The sequence below is a fragment of the Lepidothrix coronata genome, unplaced genomic scaffold (genome assembly GCF_001604755.1).
Source record: "Lepidothrix coronata isolate B3197 unplaced genomic scaffold, Lepidothrix_coronata-1.0 Scaffold99, whole genome shotgun sequence".
Classification (NCBI taxonomy): domain Eukaryota; kingdom Metazoa; phylum Chordata; class Aves; order Passeriformes; family Pipridae; genus Lepidothrix; species Lepidothrix coronata.
The window spans coordinates 1,964,357-1,988,934 of NW_016690279.1; the positions used below are offsets into that span (position 1 = coordinate 1,964,357).

At 44.0% G+C, this 24,578-nt stretch overlaps 1 protein-coding gene across 1 annotated transcript in view; it reads left to right on the forward strand.

Moving 5' to 3' along the window:
- Positions 1-24,578, forward strand: part of TOP1 (topoisomerase (DNA) I) — a 65,863-nt gene that overhangs the window by 20,954 nt on the left and 20,331 nt on the right. Inside the window, exons 3-8 of the mRNA XM_017822654.1 lie at positions 8,333-8,435; positions 18,139-18,265; positions 18,845-18,903; positions 21,618-21,713; positions 23,548-23,623; positions 24,518-24,573. Of these exons, the coding sequence (XP_017678143.1) occupies positions 8,333-8,435; positions 18,139-18,265; positions 18,845-18,903; positions 21,618-21,713; positions 23,548-23,623; positions 24,518-24,573 (517 nt within the window). The remainder of the gene's footprint in view (positions 1-8,332; positions 8,436-18,138; positions 18,266-18,844; positions 18,904-21,617; positions 21,714-23,547; positions 23,624-24,517; positions 24,574-24,578) is intronic.

Here is a 24,578-nt window from a genome sequence, read left to right on the forward strand (position 1 = left end):
TGTTCTAAAGGACAGAGCATGGCTGGAGACAGTCCTGTTCTCTATCCATCTCTTCTCCTGTCAGGATTCATCACCAAGTCATTCCACAGGTTTCTCTGTGTTCAAAAGCAAAGAATACTGGGCCTTCAAATTACAAAATTAATGAAGAATGCAGTAACTAAGGGGTCTGTCTTGTTCTGTAGCCAAGTTTCCCAGAGCAGTCCTTTTAAGGAAAAAGACATAATATGTCTGGCCCTGTAGTATCTTTTGCCTAAAGTAACTGCTGAAGTGTGGAGAGGGGCTGTGAGGTCATTGGTTTTACTCTGTTTCTATCAGAAGTACTGATAGAAAGGGTTTTCAAGCTTTGGCACAATTGGTTACCGTGTGGTGTGGTCGATTCTGGCTCAGCCCAGAACAGGTTTTCTCTCAGAGTAAATATGGAAAATAAATGGACTCAAATCTATTCAGTGATGCTATATTTCTTCATTTGAGCTCTTAGGAAAAGGAAGAATGCACTCTGGTGGAGTTTTACTTTTAGTAATAAAGTTCCTGCCTTAGAAAGGAAAAACTGTTTGGTTGCTCTGCTGTACTTCCCCGGGCTCCTTTTTTGAACATTCACGCCTTTCCCCCCCCCATTTCTTCCCTTGGATAATTAGAAAATGAATGACTGCAGATCTAAGCTTCACAACCAAGAGCTACTTCACAAACAAGAGTATTCCTTCCCCTTGTTTTCAGGCAAAGTTAGTTTAGCTGTTTTTCATTAAATATAAAACTCAGATTTTATCTGCTTTATGGACAGAAACAGTGGGCACTGCTGAAGTGTCTGAACTGCTGCATCTGACCCAGCAAGGCACCTGAAGTGAAATAAGTTTGTGATAGCACAGTAATTTATTTCATTTGAATTTGAGTTCAAGAAGGATTTTAAGGATTTAGATTTCTGTAGCAGGGTTGATTGTGGAGCTGTCTTAAGAAACACTGATAAAGGGGTTTGTGTCAAGTTGCTTTTGAAATGTATATGTGTGCATTAAATGTGGCATTATTAAATGAGGAAGCAGAAGCCAGACAGTCTTGCTCCAGTTTCATTGTACTTTCTTTCCCTTCTTGACTGAAAACCAAGATCCTTCTTCTGCTATTGAATTTCAGGCTTAGGTTATGGGGCACTCAAATCATGGCCTCGCTGTTTCAGTCTCTCTCATTTCAGGAATCCAAATGTTTTGCAGTGAGTTATTGTGGAAATAAACCAGCACAGCAAACAGACCTGCAGTCCCTTCCCAGGGTAAATGTTTTATGTGTATTCTGTAGTTGTGTAAATAGGGCCAGTAAGTGACACATCCCATGTCACATGGGAAGTTTATTTTAGATTATGGTTTTCTGCTCCAGTGTATCATCCACAATACCATCATCTCTCCTAACAATGCCTTCTGGCTATGGTTTTCTGCTTTTGACACTTGTAGCTGCCTACAGAGGTTTTTCAGTTTGTGTAGCTTTCATACATACAGTTCTGTTTTCTTTGTCTGCCCTGCTGTATAGGGAGAGGGCTTGTTACCTATACCTGGATGCAGCTCTGTTTTCTCTCCAGTAGCTTTCCCTTCCCCTTCTCTGGGCTACAGCAATGTCAGTCTTTAAATAAATAAAATGTTTAAATAAATTCCAGAAATGTTGTGTACTCAATTGCTGGAGCACCACGATCATAACGTGACTTGCTCTAACTGGAATACAAGTATTTTAGAAAGGTTTAAACCTCTTCCAGGCTAGTTAGGTGGGATTTATTGTACATCTTTTTAAAATTGTGAAATCAAAACGTGTAAAGTCAGGTGGCTCATGCAGAGTTATCACCTGTCTGACAGTGAGGGTCCTGATCCCCTGTGCCTCAGACCATGCCACATTCTCCACATGGGGCTTGTTCCAAGCCATGTGGGGTCTGCAAAGGGGCTTTTTTATCTCAGCACAGCGGTTGCTTTCTCAGGTGAGATTTGTAAATCGACCAGAACTCATAGAGTGACCTTTTCACATGGGATTACTGTTGCCTGTTTAGGTAATCTGCTGTAACCCTGTCACTATCTGTGTTAAAGATCTTGGATAAGGACTGAATGTTACGCTCCTTCTACTTGCTGGGATCTGTGAATTGTAGAAGTTAGCACAGCACTAAACCATTCTGATCAGATGCCAAGGGCAAAAGTACATGTTCTTTGCCAGGAATATGAATAATATTTTAGACACCTTGGACTACAGTCACTTGTTTGAACATTTGTAACCCTTCCTGGCATCATTTCAGCAACTGAACCGTGATAATTTTAATAGTAGTCTTTATACTCAACATATAAGAAGTTAAAATTCTAAAAGTAATATGATTTGGCAAAATGGTAAAGAAATGATAAGATTTAAGTAACTCGAAAGTAAGAAGCCTTTTTCTGATAATCTGAATTTTAATTCACTTATGATGACTGCTTACGAGGAGAGCCTGTGGGGGAGGAAAAAAAAATCACTATAATTGTTTCATTTAGGCCATATAGTGACTTTTTCCATTGCTTACTCTTGCATTGCAACTGGTGAGAAGGAAATAGCCTAAATAGTAAAAAGGCTGTTGTGGAGTACATGGTGTAAGAAGGAGATGGTGTTTCAGCAGAGAAGGGACTGACCATTCCTCCAGGGACAGGAGTTTTTGAACTTGGCCAGCTTTTGAACCTAATCCAGCAGTACAGAATTACCTCCCTTTCAGCTGCATAATTTAGCAGTGGAACTGGAGAAGTCTTTTTTAAGACTGTCTTCTCCTTTCCAGAGGAGAGGCTGAAAAGACCCTGCTGGTTTCATCCTTCATGTCCCCTGTGCTGATAGCAAAGGGCTTTCTTGCTCGTGCTTCCAGTCGAGTAGGAGGGAGAGCACAATACTCTACACAGCAGTGAGCCTGAGAGCCTTGAGAGCTGGTTTGCTTCTCATGTAACACATAACTAACATTGAGGCTTTGGACTTAGGGCAGAAATTTCAGCCCCTCACCTGAAGCAGAAGCATTACTGGAGCAACAAGAAGTTAAAAATTTTTTCCTTAGTTGGTAACATGATGAATTTTTCATGCTGTGCCCTCAGATTTGGGCACAGATTTTGTTCCCAAGAATCCAGAAAGCTTAAATAGCCTTTCTGGACATCAGCGTAGAGAAGTATTGAGATGAAGCTTCAAACAGATAAAATACCAGCATACACAGCAGTAAGGCATTTCTAGGCTATCTAATGACAGGAAAAGAAATTGGGATGTTGCTGAAACCAGAAGGAAAATACAAAAAGTACTTGTCCCCAGAATGTAGTAAAACATTTCAAAAGAACAAATAAATCTCTCTCTAAGCAGATTAATGAGCTATTCAAATAGTGCCCACAAAAACTTAAAGGGTGAACCAAAAGGCAGCAAATCTGGAAGGCTAATATTTGTCTGGAAAAGCTACTGTTGACCAGAATTTGGGGTTACCAGGTGTTAATTTGACAACTATCTCGCTTAATTTTGGAGAAATGAGAAGGAACCAGATTGTGCTCACATCCTTTTTTTCCCCCAATGCAAAATGATGGAGTGGGATAAAATGGCATCTGTAGCATCCTTTATCATGTGCCAGCAATACTCTCTTGACAGCTGTACTGATTGGGCATAAAAGAACTTAAACCCCTCTCTGATTTCAGTATTTTGTTAGAAAAGTTGCTGTCAAAACTGAAATATTAATGTAGGAAGTAGCCCGACTTCCCTCGACTGTGACATGTAAATAGTATTTTGGGAGGTGGGCAGAGACGGGTGTTCAAAATGTTTTTAAAGCAAATGAATTTGGCTCATGAATAAAACAGCACAATCCCACATAACTGTTTTGTCACCAGACTAATTAAACCAGGGGTTGTTCTCCTTATGAAAGGGGACCCGCTCACCTTTGCTGTCCCTTGGGACTCTTCCTCTCCAGGTGACAACTCCCTGCTGGAAAAGGCTTGCTTTGATTTCCTCCCTGTTCTTGCCATGCTGCAGTTAGAGCTGCCTGACCTTTTGGAGCTCCGTTCCTGGATAAAGAGTAAAACTGCCCTGCTCAGTCCTCCGTACACACAAGTATTGCAAATAGGGTTATGACTCAGCCCTCCCCGGGGGCTCAGCGCTGGAGCGAGGGCGGGGAACAGCACGGAGCCACAGACCAGCAGTGCTTACCATTTCCCATCCTTAAATCGGCGTCCTTCTCATCTAGCAGAGTTAAAGGATGAATCAACGTACAAAAATGCAGAGCTGCTCGTGATGGTTGGAGGTGCAGGGGAATGGCAGGAATAGTACAGGGACTGCGGTAATCTTTTGGAGATGTACCAGGCTCAGCATTAGCAGACAGAGATCCAGTGCCAGAGACATCAAGCTTTCTAGAACAGAAGAGATGCCAAAAGCTCTGTTTGGGTTAGAGGATACTGAAGGGAAAGCCTCAGGGGTAATGGATCCTCGCCCAGTGAGCATAACCCCTGTCCCCGCTGTAACCTTGGTGCTGAAGAGAGACTTTGCATTTTCTGAAATGTTTAAATGTCACACGAGCTTCTGAGAGGTTGAACTTTGCTCACAGTAGGCAGTGGATTTTGCTAACGTTCTTGGAGAAGGAGTAGTATTTATCTACTTGTTTAGTGTTAAAGGGAACAGACATACTTAATGGAAGACATAAAAGGCAGGAAACAAGTCTGGATGTGTGATAATGTCAGAGCTCTTTCTGTAGCTGATGTGAGGCTGGACGTAGTCAACTGCTAATCAGCTGCAAGCTGGGAGAGAGTTACTGGAGGCTGGAAGATTCTTCTAGGAATCAATACGCTAAATATATCGAGGAAGATACATTACAGACAGGAGCACTTCCCGTTGATTGCTGCTGTGCTGATGAGGCTTGGCGGGACGTGGCCCCGTTCCCAATGCAGGCGGCTGTTGGAGTTCAGTCGGAGGTGATGCTGCATCAGTTCCTGGGAAGTGGATACACAAACGGGAGTGAACTGGCCAAACTTGTTTCATGTCAGCCACCAAGTAACCATCAGCTTCCACTCCTAGATAAAGCCAGTCTGACAAAGCTTTTTGTGTAGAATGCCAAAAAAAAAAAAGGAATTCTGTCCTTTTTAATGAGCCTGTCTCCTGAACTTTATCCAGCTCCACCCTCAGCAAAAAAAGACCAAGAGCTGTAATGCCTTCTGAGGACATACATATGTCAGTTCAAGACTATTTAATAAGGTCTTTTGAAGTCTTCATTCTTAACCTGCCTCATGGCATTGTGTCAGAAAGCAACATCATGGAGTCTGAATTCTAGGCAAATATTTCAGACTAATTTAACCCTTAGGAGACATGCCTGGGAGGTAGACTTCCATGGAAGTACTAAATTTAAAGCGTTGTCCAGTGTGAGAGACACCAAATACCCCTACGTACGTATGGCCAGTCTTCGCGAGCGAAGATTTGGGAAAGGTCATTAACCCTTCGAGCCTGCGCAGTGGATTTTTTAGGTGAGACACAGCGTGCGCTGAACTGAGCCCACCTAATCCTGAGGTTCATCTGCCGGGGCCGAGCAAGCTTGGACAGTGGCAGTGAGGTCCTCAGAACGTAGGTTTGTTTAGAGTGACCTTCTCTTAGATGGATTGCCTTACAGGGCTGTCGAGCTCCATCTGCCCGGGGGACTTTTTCCCTGACCGGGATCCGAACCCGGGCTGCAGCGGTGAGAGTGCTACCTTGACGTCTTTTCCCTTCTTCTTTTGAGAGCATGTGCACGACCTCCTGTTCCCCAGGCACTGTGGCCGTCTTTGAGCCAGAACACCTCTGTGCTAGAAACACTTTCCTGCTAGAAATCCTGTGGTAGGCAGCAAAGGAAAGCTGTCCCATGACAAACCCCAGCATGCAGAGCTAGTTTAACTGGTCAGGCACTTTTTTTGCTGCTTCGTTTTCCTGAAAATACCAAATCATTGTAAGCAGAGCCAAGGATTGAGGAAATAAATGTCTGACTCCAGCACTTCCAGGGTATAGTCCTGGAGCTGCTTTGCAAGAGCAAATATTAATTTCGGCTGTAAAGCACAACTCAGCTGGAAGGGAATATGGTGATCAAGGTAAACTGTGCTGTTTTCTGCTCTCTTTTTTTTTTTTCGTGACAAGTCATCATGTGGCTCTAAGCTCTAAAGAGAACAGCATTGAGCACAGTCACACACGTTTTCCATTGATTGGTTGGTAGAAAAAAATTGATTCTGTGTTGGTATGTGCCTCCCTCAAAAGCCAGTGTGTTATACAGTGCCTGTACCCAGTTCTATGTATAGCATCAGGATGATTTCTCTCGCAATTTACCTATTCATCAAGTGTAAATAGCTGGCTGTTCGCTGCAGGAATCAGTGAGTAAACTCTCTGTGGAATAAACCCCAGGCAGTTTGCAAACAGTCAGAGCTTCCAGCTCCTGGCTGAACTGAAGAATCACAAGTGCGAAATGCACTGCAGAAACATTTTTGCCAGTAAAATGTGTGTTGTCCTGGTGGGAAGAAGGGTTTGGAGAAATTGCTGCTTAGCAGTTCAGAGCAGGTGGGTGTCGGGTCCCCACACAGTTTGCCAGAGATGCCAGCAAACCCTGCCTGCCGTGGAAGAGATTTTGCTCTTTAGGGGCTTGAAAACTCTCAGGTGCTGTCTGCTGGAACACTAAATGTTTCACATAACCTGCCATGTGCCTGTATATCAAAATACAGCAAACTAAATCTTGTGCTTTAAATGTGTGCACTGTGGGCACCAAAGCACTGGGAAGTGTCGCCGGGTTCGGGAGGGTGGAGGGAAGGTGCAGAAAGCAACTTGGAGGCTGCAGTGTCAGCACTCCCGTGGAGGTTTGTGTTGTCTTACTGCAGGTGTCTGAAAGCAATACCTGAAGTTACAGAAAGCCAAAGGCTAAAAGCATGTTCTGTGGAAATGTGACTGTGGGTCTGTTTCCACTAAATCCGTGTGAATGTTTAGAGTTACGAGAGCTGCTGTCAGTTAAGGAGAAAAATGAATTTGTGGCGAAAGACTTGGAGGCAGGAGGATGAGGCTTGTTCCTGGCTCTGTGGTGCATTTCCCACGTGCCTGTGAAAGTCACAAAATCCTTTTGTTGCAGTTTCCTATTCTTAGTGCAGGCATAGGAGCTTTTTCAGAGGCATGACATCTTTACGATTAATTAAGCATTACTGCCTTACATCCAAGGTATCTGGTGGAAACTCTGGTGTAGTGTCTCAAAACAGATGCCAAAGCCAGCACAGTGTTTCTGAGGGGCTTACTTAATTTTGGTTGCTTTGAGAAGCATGTTCAAAACAAAACTTGGAGTGAGTCTTTGGGTGTGCACACATTACCCCCAATATCACACTGACCTTGACTGTAAATGGCAGTGCCTCTTGAGGTGGGTTTGAGGTCCTAGTTTAGCCTCATCTGCTTTTTAATCTGCTTATGAAGAACATTTAAGGGCCTAAAAATGCCTGTAAATTGGTTTATTTACAATTCAACTGCATTGCTCTTTCTGTCCTGAATCCGTTTCCTTGGTGCTTTAAAGGCCTTTATTGAACAGTGCGTTTGTCACTGAGGATGGGAAATGTCACTCAGAGTAGAAACTGGTAGCAATAAAATTACTGTGTTCAGGCAGATTCACTTGAGTGCCAACTCCCATTTCTGACCTGTCACACAGTGGGGACCAGCCCTAACCTGTGTGGGTGGGTGACCAACTCAGCTCATTACTGCTGTCAGGCTGGGGATGTTTTCAGAGGGAGGTGTCTCCTGCAGAAGAGGAAGAGAGAATTCCTAGTCCTCTTTTCTTTCCACCCTTTCTTTTCATCTTCCTCCTTTACTCCCTGCTTTCCTTGCTGTCTGCCTGTCATGTCATGTGCTCTTGGGGATAAGAGTAAAATGGTTTTTATTCCGAGTGGGGAGAGGGGAGGGATGCTTTGTCTAGACTAAACACTTGTGGAAGTAACAGCTAAATTCTGGGATTGAGCAGGCCTAACACTTCAGCTTTATGCTCTGTTCTAGTGTCCTTATCATGTATTTGGGATGAAATACTTAGAGGCATAGGAGGCCAGGCTGCCCATCTGCCAAATAAGGTTGAATTTGCTGGAGCCACAGTACCTAGTGAATGGAAGGGTTGCATTTCTTCAGGTCTGTAAAGCATTTAAAGGTCGTTGAACTGAAGACCATGCAAATGCAGCTGTTGCCAAGATGAATTAACTTGTGTTGCAGGAACAATGAATCCATTTAGGACCTCTTAAACTGAGATTTTTGTTGCAAATTTTGAATCACAGCAGTACTAGTATAGGGTGAGGAAAAATCTAGATATTCACAGGGGAGGTGTGGAGTTTTCCCCCAATTTAATTTCTTTTATCTTCTTCTCTGCTTACAGATTCTCACAAACACAAAGATAAACACAAAGACCGAGAACACCGGCACAAAGAGCACAAGAAGGACAAGGAAAAAGACCGGGAAAAGTCCAAGCACAGTAACAGGTAAGGAAAAAGTTGATGAAGTCCTCATAGGCTAAATAACAGCAGTGCACATGCAGTCTTGCATGTGCAGAAGAATTCCAATAATGTGTACAGAATTGCTACCTTTTGAGTGGGGTTTATGTGAGTGTAGGTGCTTTAAGCCTGATTTTTGTCATTGCCTGCATTTTTATATGGGTGACTGAAGCAGTGTATCTGTAAATGTGAGCCAATACTAATATATGAAAGATTATTGTAGCTTATTGTTGTCAAAGGTGGTGAAAACTGGTTAAACCCCACCTTCCTACAGAGTGATCAGTTCTATGTGTGGTTCCAGTTGTTTGTCAGAAGTGTGCAGGTCTTTACAAGTTGGTATAAACCCCACTGCTGTAGCACAGCGAACCCCAGGTGGCTACTAAGTCTTCTTATAATTAGAATTGTGTGGAAAGATGATCCCCCAGAAGGGTGGTGATGTCCTGGCCTGCCACCACAGTGGCTGATTGTCTGCACTCAGTGAGGGAGTGCTGTGAACTTGTGCTGGGTCACAGGTGAATTTTAAAGGATGGTGTGCTGTGCTGTCCTGTGTGGTTTATACACTGCCCTGCCACTGTGTGGGGGGTTTTGATGCCACTCCCTCACCATGGCACCCACACTGAACATAAACACTGAGTTACTCTGGGATGGCCCATGGCTCTGGAGTTGGTGAATTCCATGGTCCAGCTGCTGTCCTGGCCTGGGCTGTGAGCTGCAGGAACCAGGATGTGCAGGTCTGTCTGGGGTGGTTTGGTGTGGTGGAGCACAAGGCAGGTCTGTCACAAACAGGATGTTACTCAGAGGAGTTTTCCTCCTTGTAAGTCCTGACACACAAGTGCCACAGAGCCTCCATTCCAACCAAAACTTGGAAAAACTGTCCCCAGAGGGTGAGTGTCTGGTGTGACACTTGGTGAATGACAGGGACTGTTTATGCTGTGGGCAAGCAAGTGTATTAACCAATTCTGTGCAACTGTGATAACACCATCCAAAAAGGAACAAAAAAGCTTGTGTTAACAATGGTTTCTATTAAACAGAAACTTGGAAAGGAGGAGAGAGAGTCTGTGCTGAGCAGTGGGTTTGTTTTATTGGGGTCGCACTTGATTTGAATTTTCTGTGACCTTTTGAGAAGTTACACAAGCCTACTGTTCCTTAATGTGTCTTCTTTTTTTTTTTCTTTTTTAAAGTAAATGATTGATGGGGGAAAAATCTAGGCCAAATAACTTGCATTTCCTGGCTTACACAAGAAGGATGAAATGTTTGGACACATTCTTTGCTCTCTTCTTTGCTCACACATCTATATTACATTGATTTCTGGTTTTCATTTTCGTGATCATCAGGCATACACCCCAAAACAAACTGCCTGGTATTTCCACGAGTTCATTGCTTCACTGAAAAACCATTCCCCTGCAGTCTTAGCAGAGTGCATTCTTTTGTAAGGAGTAATGTAAGCACTGTCTTTAAATTTCCAAACTCATTAATGGTTTGACTTCATTTGTGTAGGAGTTGAAAATGGTCAGTGTGTTTTTAACTGAAAGAACTACATATGGGTCATAACATGAAGCTGATTTTGTAAACAGTAGATACCAACACAGTGGAAAGAAGATGGAATGGCTGTGATGTTTTGTGAGGTGTAGCTCAGGAGGTGATATACAAACATGCTTTATCTTGAAGTCCTTCCTTCCTCCCTGCAGTGTTGTCCTGCAGTCCCTGTGAGAAGGACTTCATGTCTTCTGGGCACTGTGCCTGATGCTCCAGGTTGTTTTCATGCCTCCATTGAGTGTTCATTTATCCTGTGAGCACAGCATATGCTGCCTCCTTGGGTCCCAAAGCAGGTCCCCCTCAGAGGTGAGGTGACTGGGTGCCTTCCTGTGCAGGGGTTTTGTTCAAGGCGTGTTTTTGGGGAGAGATCACCTAATAATGCTTTGCCCCTCGGGCCCCTACACAAGGTAGGACTTCACCCCCCCACACTGAGCACGCCCTTGCCGTGGTTTTCTGTAGTGATTCTGCCTTTCAAAACTGCCACCTTAAAAATGAGTGTATTACAGTGCTGAATCATTAGATCTCGAGGTGGTTCTCAGGGAAGATAACATACGTGGACACACAGGTCCTCTGTTTGGATCACTCCTTCAGCAGTGCTCCAAAGTCTTCACTGCCTCCTTCATGCTCAGTCGTGCACAGGTCATACACAGCTGCTTGCTGTGTAAAACCAGCTGACTTTTAACACAAACTTCATAGAAATAATTGAAATGTAAACATTTCCTCACTAAATCCCTTGATTCGTCCTGTAATGTCATTCTGTAATTCCATAAATGTAAGTAATTTCTAAGGATCAGATTTTAAGAGACCATTTTGTGGAGGGAAAAAACCTGCCTGTTTGTACTGAAGTTTCTCCTTTGACAGTGAAAAACAAGTGGAAAAAATAGCCATTAATCTGTTAGAAATTGAAGAAAAAATTCTCAAGGTAACAAGAATGTGGGGTTTTGCAATGGTTTTTACCTGTATGGGAAATTTTGAAAGCACCTGATAAAAGGCTGTGAATTAATCCTTTAGAAAAGTTTATCTTGGATTTATAGAATTGCATGTAAATCTTCAGAAAATCCATTCTGTATTTCAGAAAAGCTACTGTGTTACTGCAAAAGCTGTGCTGTATCTTTGGTGGTTCTCAAAGAGATTGAGTGGTGCTTTAGCAGAAATCCAAGCCATTGTTTTCTGGGAGACTTGAATTTGTACCTCTGTGACATTTTCTATGTGTGAAGAGTCCCTGATTGCATTCTGAGCAGCACAGTGCACCCTGTGCACAGTGAAGAGCAGTGTGTGGTTGTGTTTGAAGCAGATCATTTTTGTATCTGTCTGTAATACTTTGACAGTTTCATTTCCTGTCCTGTACTTTAAAAAGGCTTTTAAAATAAAACCTGCATCAAGAAGGCAGAACCACTCCAATGCAGGAGAATAAATGTTTCCTGTATCCAGTCTTTGAAGGATCTAAACTGCCAAGATAAGTCTCCAAAATACCTAAAATAGACAATTTTGATTTCATATGACAGAAGTGTGTGGAGTGGTATGTAGAACTTCTTAATTTTGGTTCTTTCTTTCCTCTTCTCCCACTCACAAGATGACATTTCTGTGTCTTAACCACTCATTTACAGCTGTAGTAAACTGGGAGAGAACATTTGTGTGCCTCAGATCTTCCCTGTCACCCCTCAAGGAAAGAAAATGCAAAGACCACTTGAGAAAAATCCGTATCAAAGAATAATCCCCCTTTGCTTGATTGAGATTGCTTGATAGCAAAGTGGGTGGTTTTGCTCCTTTTCTCAGCCCTGTGCTTCCCAATCTCCTAACAAATCTAAACACATCCATTAAATATAAATGTCAGTGGTTAAAAAAATAAAATGAAACAAATCCTGTGTGGCAATAGGTTTGTGATCAGTGAGAGCTGAGCATTTCAGACAAGTAGACCATGTGAGATGATGGAATAATGGGTCCTTTGAAGGCAAGACTTGTTAGGGATGGGGTCAGGAGTGTTGGCAGGAACAGGTGTCTGTCTGCCAGGTGTCCTGGGCTCCGAGCAGGGAGCGTGGGCTGCCAGGAGCCTGAGGAGAGCAGGGATGGCTGTGACAGGGAATGGGAGCTGATCCGTGCTGTCAGCAGGACAGGCATCCAAGCTGCAGGAAGAAAATCTTCTGTCACGTTGCATATTTCCTCCATTTACTAAATCTCTTGTGATCACAGCTTGAGATGAACCGAGGCATGGAGCACATAAGGGATTCACAGACTCGATCGTCACTGGCATCTTGTAGGATTTATGGTTTCGCTAGGAAAAACACAGATTTCAGGCATTTGCTAGTCATGGATGAAGATAAATTTCCGCTCAGACTTCTTGTACACCTCCTCTGGTTTATTATGTGATGCTGAACTGCTTGGAATGATGTGTGTTGGGGGCAGGAAGAGGCAGGGATACCTGACGTAGGAGAAAAGGCAATTTTATAAAAAGACTTGAGCACCTGCTGTTCCCTAGCGTGGGTGGGTTTGTTTTTATACCCCATTTGAGTGCACAGTTCATCCTGATCAGCTTTCTAATGTGACACTGCTTTCCAGTAGTAAGAATTTTTATTTAGTAGTGTACTTGATTATCACACGGCCATAGAGAGCATGTGCTAAGCATGATCCTTGTCTCAGTGTACAAAGATTGTTCTGCTTTCTAAAATTTTTATCTGGTGATTAGTCCAGCTTTTTATCTTGTTCCTCTTGCTGAAGGCTCGATCTGTGAAAACTGGTGCAAAGCCTCCTCTGCGCAGCGGGGAACGATGGGTTCAGGTTGTTCTGTTGTGTTGCCGGAATCCCGGCAGAACCATTGGTGCTCACATCTTGGTTCCCTGCAATACCAGCTGATAACCCTCTAACAACATCAAATCCTGCAAGCCAGCTGAAAACATGGCCTTTCCTGGGATGCTTCTGCCCGGGAAGTGCTCCCTGCGCGGGCAGCCCTCCCCTGGTGCGCGTTGGCCTGGCCGCGATCCCGGGTTTCCATTAATGCTGCGTTACGTCAAACGAGGCACGGGCTGCGTAGCCGGTACTCTCTCCCCATTGTGTTTTTGGGTTTCACTGAAATCACAGCTCCCTTATTTTACGCCTTAGTTGTGCTGCAGCAGCCCCCGAGTGGGCTCAGTGCCGCTCGCAGCCGGCGCTGGCTCGTAGCAGATTCCCAGTCACGAGCTAATTACAGCCGAGAGAGGAAATAAGAGACACTTCAGATAAAGCATCCTTCCCAGCTTGTGGTTTTGAAGCTGGAATGGAAAGGGCCTGGGAAGGGATTATTAACGTGCATAAATGGCACCTGAAGAATGCAGTGTTAAATTACTGCGAAGCTGTTGCAGCTTGGAGGAGGAAGCTGTGATCTGCACATCTGCCATTCCTTGGAAACACTTTCCACTTGTGACTTTCCCATGTGACCGCGGCCTGAGCAGCTGCTGCCAGGTGCCTGGGCTCCCTTCCTCTCCCTCTCCTCCCTCCTGCAGGCTCCCTCAGTGGAAAATAGATCCATGCTTACGAGGGAAATAGCTGCTTCTGATGTGTTACTGCTTCATGCGCTTCAGCCTGAGCTCCTCACAGCCCTTGGGTGTCCCTGCTCACACTAAACCTCGAAATGGAAGGCAGTAAGCAAGCTGGCAGAAAGGATGGAGTGCTTCAGGAGATGGTTTCTACTCACCTGCCCTTTGTCTGAACTAAGCCATTACTACAGTACCTCTGTAGATGATGTAATCCCTGGTTCTGCCTGTGTTAATATGATCTCCTGCTATACTTTGTTACCTTAAAAAAAACCAAACAGTGCAGGTTTGTCAGCATTAAACACCTTCAAGAGGTACAAAATTCTTGAGTGCTGTTGCAGTGGTTCAACTGGGGGACAAGGAAGATATTTTGTCAGCAGGGCTGGGAATGAGCAATTGCTATGATCCAGTTGTCCTCTTTTCAGGCTAACTCCCCTTGAAGCTTCCCTCTATCTTATGGGGGTTTTGCTGTCCTACTTCCATGGCTCCAAGCTGGTGTGTTGGGAGAGAGGTATGTGCAGGAAAGGTAACAAAGGATCCACAGTGCCCTGAAAAATGAATGAAGATGAAATTAGCAGTGTGCATGCAGTCTTGAGACCATTTTGCTTGGTTTCTTTAAAGAAAAGTGATTTTTTTCCCCCAGCTTTGAATTGACCGGGAAGACAGACTTGTGATCTTTAAATTGTTCCCAGTCCCTCCTAATAATAGCTTTGGGGTTTCTGGAAATAGCTTTCTGATAGAAGGCTGAAACTCCTTCTTCAGGGTAAGGTTGGCATGCTGTTGCCTTCCCTTTTCTTTTGAGATTAGTGTGGTGGTTAAATTGTGTTCCTGGAGGCTCACATAGGTATCTGAGCCAAATGAAAGACCAAAGCAGCTCAGCTTGACTGAAGTCAATATCTGAGCAACTTGCTGCAGGACAGAAAAGAAGTTTCTCTTCTCAGGATTGTTGCTCCAGGCCTTTATCAGCTCCTTTCCAAGTGAGCTTTTCTGGGAGATGCAGATTTCCAGCCCTCCAAGGGAGGAGGAGCACAAGCCTTGATGCACAACGTCCAAGTTTGGGACTGAGCTGTTGAAGTCAGAGCTGTGGTCCAGTGTCTCAAAACATGTAGGACTGACAAGCCAGGCTGCTGACAAATAAGGGAGAGAAATTTGTGCTCTTTCTTAACATTGTAGCTAGTAGTACACAAAATCAGATTTTTATCTAGGGAATTTCTTCCAGGCACCAGGAGCAGCAGCAGCAGGACCTCAGGGCCAGGCCAGTGCTGATCTTTGGAAAACGAAGCTGCAGAGTGAAACTGGAGACAGAGTTTCCTTGGGTTATCTGAGCCCACATTGCTTGGGTGAGAAATGTACTGCTCACTGCAGAGCAAAGGGGAAAGATAGTCTTGTGATTAAAAAATAAAACCAAAATAAAACCAAAAACCAAGACTGAGTCAGGAATCCAGACTTCTTGATTCTGGCTCTGATGCTGAAAAATCTGAGCTTCAGATTAGATTACATGACAGCTTTTCAATGGTGGCCACTTACTCGCTCTCAAGAGGGATGTTATTTGAGCATCTGCTTAAGCAACCCTGAGGTTTTGAAGGTTTTAGCACTTTTTTATTCCAGCTGTAGTCTGTAAGCATTCAGCACACACAAAAAGTGTCTCTGCTTCTGTAGGCCAATGCGATTGTCTTTTTGTTTCAATCTTAGCTTTGCAGATGTAGATTGCCATCTATTAATTTGCTTTTAATCATGCTTTCTGTACATCCCAGGGCTCACATACTGAAAGGTAGAGCTTTTGGCTGCTATTGAGAATGAGTACAGTTCTTTGGAAAAGCTAAATGTTTGTCTGTCTTTTTTTTTTTTTTTTTTACTCTTCTGAACTTCCAAGCAACAGCCACTGCCATGAACTTTACCCTAAAGCACCAGCTCCAGTGATTGCAGTGTGTACCTGTACCGTGCTTTGAAGATGCAAATTAGTGTCTGAGTTAAACATGTTATTTCAGGTAGGATTTAAATATCAAATAAGAACAAGAAAGAGTCAGAAAATAAACACAAGCAGACTTACAAAGACCAAAATGGGCCTGAGCCTTGAGTGTGTGTGTTTGCTATGATTTTTCACGTATGTCAGAACCATAGAACAGTTTGGGCTGGAAGGGACTTAAAGCTCATCTTGTTCCACCCCCTGCCATAAGCAGGGATACATTCAGTAGACCAGGTTGCTCAAAACCCTGTCCAACCTGGCCTTGGACACTCCCAGGGATGGGGCAGCCACACCTTGGATTGATACACGAAGGCTGGATGATTATTGGCATTGAATATTATTATTATTATGAATATTGATTGATATATGTGAAGGTTGAGGTACCTCTTCAGTAGTTAAACTGAAATCTTTGGCAAATGAGGTACCTAATATAGAGATACCAGCTCAGCATTTCCAGACCTTCCTGAGTTTAAAAATTATTAGTAGCCTGTGAGGTTTGTGCTTTCAGACAGTCAGTGAATCTAGTTGGAGCAAAGGAAAATTAAATAGGTGTCTTGAGCTTGACATACTGATGAATTAACAGGATACAGAAACCGGGATGACAAATCTGAGCAGGCACAGCGTGGATTTCCCAGCTCAGTGTCAGGATGTTCTGTGTATGTCCCCACATGTCCTGAGCACACTGTGCCCAACACGATCTGCTGGGCAAGAATAGTCTGCAGTTGTTGAGTCTTTGCTCACAGGCAACATGTGGTGCTGTGTGTCTGTCTGCAAGAATTTCTGGAGTGTCAGTTGATGTTTAGATATTTTTTCACGGTCTTGTATGAAGGGAGTGCTAGAGAGTTAAAATGAAGCTGGTTTCTCCTCCTGCTGATCTCTTAATGTGATACAGTATGTGAATGCACTGATTTCCTTTGGAGATGGATTTTCGTGCTTTCACTGCATGGCCTTGGAAGGCCCGTGTGTATTTATTGCAGTGGGTTTACCAATTTATTCAGTGTATATTTATTGGAGTGTTATTATTCAAGCTACTCTGAGCTTGAATTATTTAAACCTTTGGCAGGTCCATTCATCCACATAGGACTTCACTCTGCAGCTGCACAGCTGGGTGTGGGTCGGTGTGTTTGTGACTGTGATTCCCTTGCTCTTAATCACACTCAGGCTTTACAGGAGCAGGGTAATGTGCTACTTGTTCTCTGTAGCCCTTGAACATCCAACCCTTTGCAGTCTGTTTTTTATGAGAGAACAAAGTGTCAAAGACTGTATCATTTTTAAAAATCATGCTCTTACTCGGTGTTCCAGGCCTGCTGTTTTTCAGGGCTGTGCTCACCCAGATTGGTTTGGATTTGCACTTGAGCGTTGAAATAACTGAAACAAGGGAACTGCCTTTTTCTAGTAAAGCTTTGTACAGCTCTGTGTGGTGCAGAGGAGAAGCAGGGAGTCCCAGGGAACAGTAGTGATGGGAGTCAGGTGCTGAGGAGGGAGACTGTGAGCAGCCCACGTGAGGAAGGCAGCTTGCTTGGTGCCTGTCCACGCTGATTCACACCATGCCTTTGGCTTACTAAAGCCCAGAGTGACCTCACAAGTCCACACAACCTTATAAGTGTGTATTGAAGGCCTGTAGAAGTGCCAGGCTTGCTGCTTGGCATCCACACTGCTGCTGCTAATCCCTGTGGCCAGTTCTTGACGTCTCTATCCGGAGTCTCCTGAGAGCGTTTCCTCATTTTCTGGCTTCAAGGGTCAAAGTCATCCTGTGAGAAACCTCACTTTTGTTTGAAAACAGCCATGTATGTGTCTTTCTGGTTGATAAGAAAAGCTTGGAAATGCGATGCAAATTTACCCCCATGTCTCAAAAATCAGAAGAGGGTAGAAGCAAAATAGTGAAGGTTGATTTTCTTCTCCTTGGGGGCGTTTTTCCTCTATTCTGACTAAAAAATTGAGGTATTTAAACTCTCAGTGCTGTTATCCATAACACCAGAGTAGCAGCAGACCAGTTCTCAGTTGGAAACACCTTTGTTGGGCTCTTGCCACGAGGATGGGGCTGTCTCAGCCAGGCAGAGCTGGGCTGGCCGTGGTGTTGAGCACAGCTGATGGAAGAGCTCCGGCTGAGGACTGCAGCATTATTCCTGCCTTTTCTGTTTGACTTTGCATAAACACAAGGACATCACATATCCTGTTTGCTCTGGTTTTCCCATCTGTTTGGGAATAATAGAGATCAGCGGTTTTCTCTTCAAGTTCCAGAGATGAGAGCTGCTACAATGACAAACTGTTGTCTGAGCAAAAGCTGACACGGGCACTGCCGGGACTGGCGGCTCTGTTCCAGTGACCTTTTACATGGAGCAGGGGAAAGGGGGAAAGCAGAGGCAGTGGGAATTCATCCTAAAGTGTTGAGCTTTAAGTGTTGCAGCTGTGGATTTCCTCAGCAGTCCAGGCTGATGGGGGTTTTCCCGAGCAGAGGCTTGGCAGCTGTGGTTTTGTGGTATGCTCCTCTCCTGTTCCCCTTCTCCCAAGGAGAGTGGATGATGGGTGACAGGAGACTGTGGTGGATCTTCCTGTTAAGGCAATCCCTTGTTTTCTAGGGTTTGTAATCATCAAAACCCGTGACTCTTTACCGCTGGAAATTGCCTGTATTAGTCAAATCTCCTTGTGTTCCCCTCTGCAAACATGCTCTCTTGTCTTGCAGCGAGCACAAAGATTCCTCGGAAAAGAAACACAAAGACAAGGAGAAAACCAAACACAAAGATGGCAGCTCAGAGAAACACAAAGACAAACACAAAGATAAAGACAAGGAGAAGAGAAAGGAAGAGAAGGTGGGTGTCTCCTGTGGGAGAGACAAGAGGATGGGTCTGGCTTAAGCTGCTGAGTGGTACAAACTCGGTGGGTTAGATGTAGCTTATACTTCCAAGTTTTTATCAACCTGGAGAGAATTGTCCCAGCGCTTACCCAGACCCTTGTTTTGTGGAGTGCTAGATATGAACTCGTAAGGGCTTTACTGCAGGTATTGTGAGTGGAAACAGTTCCACAGTGGAGCTGTGTCTGCTGGCTCCACATTTTTTCCCCTCTTACTTTTCACTTTGCCAAGCTTTGGTTCAGAGACAAGGTAGAAAAATCTTAGATCACATTCAGTCCATGGAAGGACAAACTATATACTTAACTCCAATCTGCTGTAGAAACTGGAGGGCCAAAATATACTGAATTGACTAAAACTTGCAGAAAATGTTGCCTTTTTGGTCTGTCCATGTAGGTCACTACGGACGACAGGGGATGAACACGGTCACAGTGCCCTTTGGTTCCTTCTGCAGATTAAATACCCTGCCTGTGTTGTATGTTGGAAAAACATAAAGTGCTCTGGGCAATGCTAATCAGCTTCTACTTTTTATGTTTTTCAGATGAAGTCATCTTCAGGTGATATAAAAATAAAGAAGGAAAAGGAAAATGGTTTCTCCAGGTAAGAAATCAGGTCTATGATCTGCAGAAAGCTGCAGTTTGACTTTTCTTAGATGCTCAGTGTTTGACTCCTCTCACTTGGTCCTGGGAAAAAATTGGAACACTTTTAACCCCTTCAGAAGATATGTATGTTCTTCTCAATTATGGGACTTGGTAGATCTGCTCACCCAGTACCTGGAGGTGGGAGCTGGGGGGTACCTGGTGTCTGCCCACACATGCTGGGTTTGTCTGAGTGTTAAGGAGCTGAATTCTCAGCCAAGGACAGACTGAACTGTGGGAATATTGGTAGCTGGATTTGAAAGAACTTCTGGTGAAATTTGGACTTGACCCCTGCAGGCAGTCTGCTGGAGACAGGGCCCAGCACAGCCAGTCCAGACTGCCTCTGCTGCACGGGACTGCCTTGTAAAGCCTTTGCAAGGAGTGAGGAGGAAGGACTGATGTGTAAAATCAGAAGTACCTCAGGAACTGCACGGATGTCTAATCTAGTACTAAATTCCTGCAATAGTCTCCTGGACTTTGGTGTTGTATCAGTCATTACTAAGTAGTCTTATTAAAAACCTGAAGTAAGTAATTGATAGAAGAGTACTTTTTTCTTAATAGTTGACCAAGATTTTTGTGACTTGTTTAAATGCAGCCACTGGTAATTTTTAAGGTGCTGTATCCAGTCCACTGACTTACTGAATGTCAGTGGTATGGTGGGTGCAGACATCCAGATTTGCTAGTCAGGAAAGCTTTCAGTCACATGTCTAGTTTTATTAATCACTTAAAAAAATTTCAAAACAAACAAAATCCTTCCAGTCTTAGCATGTTCTGTGGATGCAGAGAGGTGGGGAGAAGACACCTGTCTGGTCCAAGCCTGTTAGTTATTCTCTGTGTTTCGAATGTGCCCTTTTGACATGAGTTCCTCCATCTGTTTCGTTTCCCTGCTCCTATTTAAAAATGCAAAGGAAGGAGTTGGGCTTGGCACAGGGAAGAGGCGCCATCTCCAGGCCCTTGGGGGGATACTCTGGAAGTACATGTGATGACATTTAGGTGTTTCATGGTGTAGCAGACAGTTAATGGCTTTCTAGCCTTTGCTGTTCAGCAGAATTGCACAATTGTGCCAATATCACCGGGGACATTGGATGTTCCCTTATCAAGGTAACTGATTCCTCTTTAGGTCCCAGAGCAATTTTTCATGTGTTTGAGAAAAGCCTGGAGGAGCCATCACAATTGTGCCTTCTTCAGGGCCAAATGCTGGCTAAGATTAAAGTATTTGTTTTCTTTTTTTTTCTACCCAAATGTTCTTTTACAAGTTCTCCAGAAAAAAAAATGTCCTCACTCACATGGTTTTGATTTTCTTCCTTAGGACTTGGTATGATGAGCAATGTTACAGCCTTGGAAACAATGCAAGGCAAGGTTCAGCTCGGTCATACATCTCCTTTCTTTTCACAGAATTTTATTTTCCCCCATTACAAAATGTTGCAAAGTATTTCAGTGTTAAAATAGACTAGATAAAATTCCTGGCAACTTTACACACAGTAGTTCTACATTTCTGCCTGGAAGGGAGAATACATTAAATGGGACAAACACCTCTTTTTCCATGGATGTTTTGCAACTGTCTCCGTGCTGCAGACTCGTGTCTTAGCTAATTACAGGCGATGCAACAGAAATGGTTTCTGAGAGCAGTTTGTGTCTCTCTCCCCTGGGCTGCAGCTTCCAGCACTGCAGAGGCTTTAGAGCTCTGCAGGAGCAAACTGCCTTGTTCTGCTTCGTGGACACGTTGCCAGCTGACATGAAACTCCAGAATGCCTCTTGCTGCCTGTGGTCTGTGAAGCTGAAAATGCTGCTGCTTTTTTCTCCCACTCCATCCAGTTGCAAAATCCGCATGTTGACTTGGAAGCAGAGTCCATTTGATATAGAAATTGCTGATGGAACATGAGTAAGGAAGCCCAACATGGCACTAAGTGCTTCAAGATGTAATTTTGGACTCTTTGAGACATCTTTTTCTTTATGAAGATCAGTGCAATGCTTCTGTGAAATTTAGAAATAATGAGTTTGTCTAAGGGAGTAGTCTCTCTTGCACTCATACTCTGTTTGTTTTCTTGTTTTACTCATGTCTTGGGACCTTATGGCTGAAAACATTGAGCCTAACTTTGTGGTCTGTTGAAAGGGACAGGATTGTTTGCTTCCCACAGTTTGGACAGTAAAGAGAGACTGATCAATTGAACTTTGCCAAATCTTTGTTTCCTTTTCTGGTTTTCACATGCCTCAATATTTAGTTGCGAAAATATCCCAGGGAATAGCTTTCAAGCCTTTGTTTAGGCAGTAGTATTTTTCTCTCTTAGAAGGCTCAGTAAAGATACTGAGTTGAAGCTAAGTAACATCCTATATTTGACTGCACACATGCATTTTGGTTTGAAGTGTATTTGAAAGTGCTGGAGGTTACAGTTGCTTTTACTGAAAACCTCAAAGAAACAAACTGAACTCTGAGCTGTGGAAATTGATGTTGCTTGAGAAATGACAATTCAATAGGTATTGAATGACTCTTTACAGTGCCTGTGAGTATTCAGAGAATGACACCTCCCAGGTCCTTGGGGTCTTAAGATGGCAGCACATTCCATGGAAGACATGCCCATTTTGCAGAAGATTATTTCTTAAAAACTGAGTTGTTGCTGGTTTCCAAGAAACATCCTCTTTGAAGTTAGAACCATGTTTGTTTGTTTCTCCCTGTAGTCCACCACGTATTAAAGATGAACCAGATGATGATGGGTTTTATGCATCTCCTAAAGAGGACTCCAAACCCCTGAAGAGACCTCGAGAAGATGATGAGTAAGTCATGGGTGATGGTGACTTGGATGTTTGTTTAGTTTCAGAAAGAGAACACTGGGGCAGCAGGTGGGATTTCAGGTCAGCAGCACGAACTTGTTCAGTTGGGTGACTGCAGGTCTGAGATCAGACTCCTTATGCTGTTACAGGTTATCTGAGCAGGGCAGGGATGGTATTTGTGGTGTGCAAGGCAAAAAGCCATTACCTGCTTCTGCAGATGGTGCTGGGAAATGTTGCAGAACTAGTAAATAAAAAAGAAGAAACCCAGAAGGCAGATAAGGACAGCGATGACGATTGTAAAACAGAAATGTGGGCAAGTGAGGTGTTAGTGTAGCTAAGTGGCTGCAGTGGTTTCTGTTGGGCAAGGAAATAACTGCACAAGGGGCAGAAAATGCATTGTCAGCCTGTTTGGAGGTGGGGGGAGCTTTGCCTGCACTTCTTGGCATGGTTTGCCTGAAGTCTGAATGTGTCATGGGTTATGGTGAGAATTGTTGTCTCTAAATCAAAAGAAAAGCACACATGATGTTTGCCTGATACAGGAACCTACCCAGTGAAATACAGGCCCATTTACATCTTGCTGTGATCTGTCACTGTGTCCAGCCAGCTCTTCAGATAGTTTGACTTTATTAGCAGTGAGGGATTAAAGGGTGGGAAGGGTTTAACCATGGTGGCATTCTGTCCCCATGTGGTGTGTCTCAGTTTCCAAGAGAGATGGGTGGGACATCTTTTCTTTTGTGTAATCATTTGATGCCTTCTGTTTAGTTTTGTGTCCTCCCATCTCATGTCTGCAATGGAAAGATTAAGCATTGGGGTGCATTAGGGAGAGATTATAGAGCTCATGGACAGTGACAATATGGTCGAGTGCCTATGGGTGAGAACCAGGGGGAAGGCTTGTAAGGCAGATATCCTGGGGGGAGTCTGTTATAGACCTCCCAACGAGGATGAAGAGGTGGATGAACTATTCCATAAGCAGCTGGCTGATGTTTCATCAGCCCTTGTTCTTGTGGAAGACTTGAAGCTGCTGGGTATCTGCTGGAAACACAAGACAGCAGAGAGGAGCCAGTCTAGGAGGTTCCTGGAGTGTGAGGAAGAGAACTTCCTATTGCAGCTGGTAAGGAAGCTGGATCTGGAGCACAAGTCCTGTGAGGAATGGCTGAGGGAGCTGGGGTTGTTTAGCCTGGAGAAGAGGAGGCTCCAGGGTGACCTTGTCCCCCCCTACAGCTCTCTGACAGGAGGGTGGAGCCAGGTAGGAGTCAGGCTCTTCTCCCAAGTAACAGCCAAGCCTGGTTGACAAGGTGGTGTTTGGTCATGGGTTGGACTCAGTGATCTCAGAAGTCTTTTCCAATGTAATTGGAAATTAGGTTGTGTTTCTGTGATGATGTAATTTGCCAGTAGTCAGTTTTGCTATTGTTTGAACTAGTGGGGAATGCAAAAGGTGAGCCTTGTGGGTAAATCCCACACTGATGACTGGAAAAAGAATTGGGATAGATCATGCCACTAAGGTTTTACCCATTTATCCCATCCCATGTAATCACCAGGTGGCTGATAATGCTTTTGAGTTGATTCTTTATCAAGGACAGTGTTTGCTTCAGCATCTGAAAATTATGGAGAGGTATTGACAATAACAGCTTATGGATTTAGGTTTTGTAGGCTGTCGTACTGGATGGGGATTATTGAGTCTTCTGAGAGAGTGGGACATGAAATGATTTTCTTTAGAAATTATGCATGCCAGAAATACTGAGAACTTGTGCACACAAACTTTGTATATGTATGACTTCTCTTTATTATTTGTACTGGGAAATGGATTGCTTTTATCAGCAAGTCTTTTTGTTCTTAGTGCTGACTACAAACCCAAGAAAATCAAAACAGAAGACATCAAGAAAGCAAAGAAAAGGAAACAAGAGGAAGAAGAGGTAATATGAAAGATGAGTTTATGATCAAGAAAAGCCAGGCTATTTGGTGTAGAATTATACAGAGCAGGGGGAATTTCATCTGGGACAGCTGCATGTGGTAGATCCCCACCTATGGGGCAGGTGAACTTATCTGAGCCATAATGTACAAAAAGTCAGGGAAACTTTCTTTCCTACTGTTAAAACAAGGGCTGGAGAAGATGCCTCCTGGCCTGTTCCAGGCCATTCACAGTCCTTCTGTTATGCAGCTGTCAGAGGACAGAGGAGCCTCACTAACAACGTGGTGATTGCACTGGTGATGTGGCACAGTTCAGAGGCAGAGGAGATGAAACAGAGATTAGAAGGATGCATAAAGAAATTTCTTTGGAGAGGGACTTGCAAAAGACAGGTTAGCCATGATTTGAGACTAAAAACTGCACTCCACGTCTGGCAAAGACACCCTTGGAGGCACATGGTGCAGGCACCTCCTGGCACCTTCCCTTCCCTTCAAAGGAGGTGTCTACACTGAGCAGACACCAGTATAATCCCAGAAGCCACCTCACAGTGTGCCTGGTGTTTGCCAGACCAGACACACCAGTGCAGGCCAGGGAGGGAGGTTCTGTAACTAAGCAATCCTGTTACCATGGCCCAGACTTGCCCCTTATCAGGTGGGAAAGAAAAACTGGCTGTGTGCACTTAGCATGTCCCAAGTGTAAAGTAAAAGAATTTGGCTTAGAGCTGAAGTGGGACATCAGCACACTGACTTAATGGGATGATCTAAGAGCACGTTTATGCAGTGAAGCCGCAGGAATTCAGTACTTATGTAGCCCAAGAGACAGTCTTTTAGTTTTAACACATCTTTTCAGGGAGTGGGGAAAGACAGTAGCTCATACTAACAGATTCTTACGCATTTTGCAGGACAGCAAAGCAAAGAAAATTAAAAGCAAAGATAAGAAAGTCCTTGATGCGGACAAGAGAA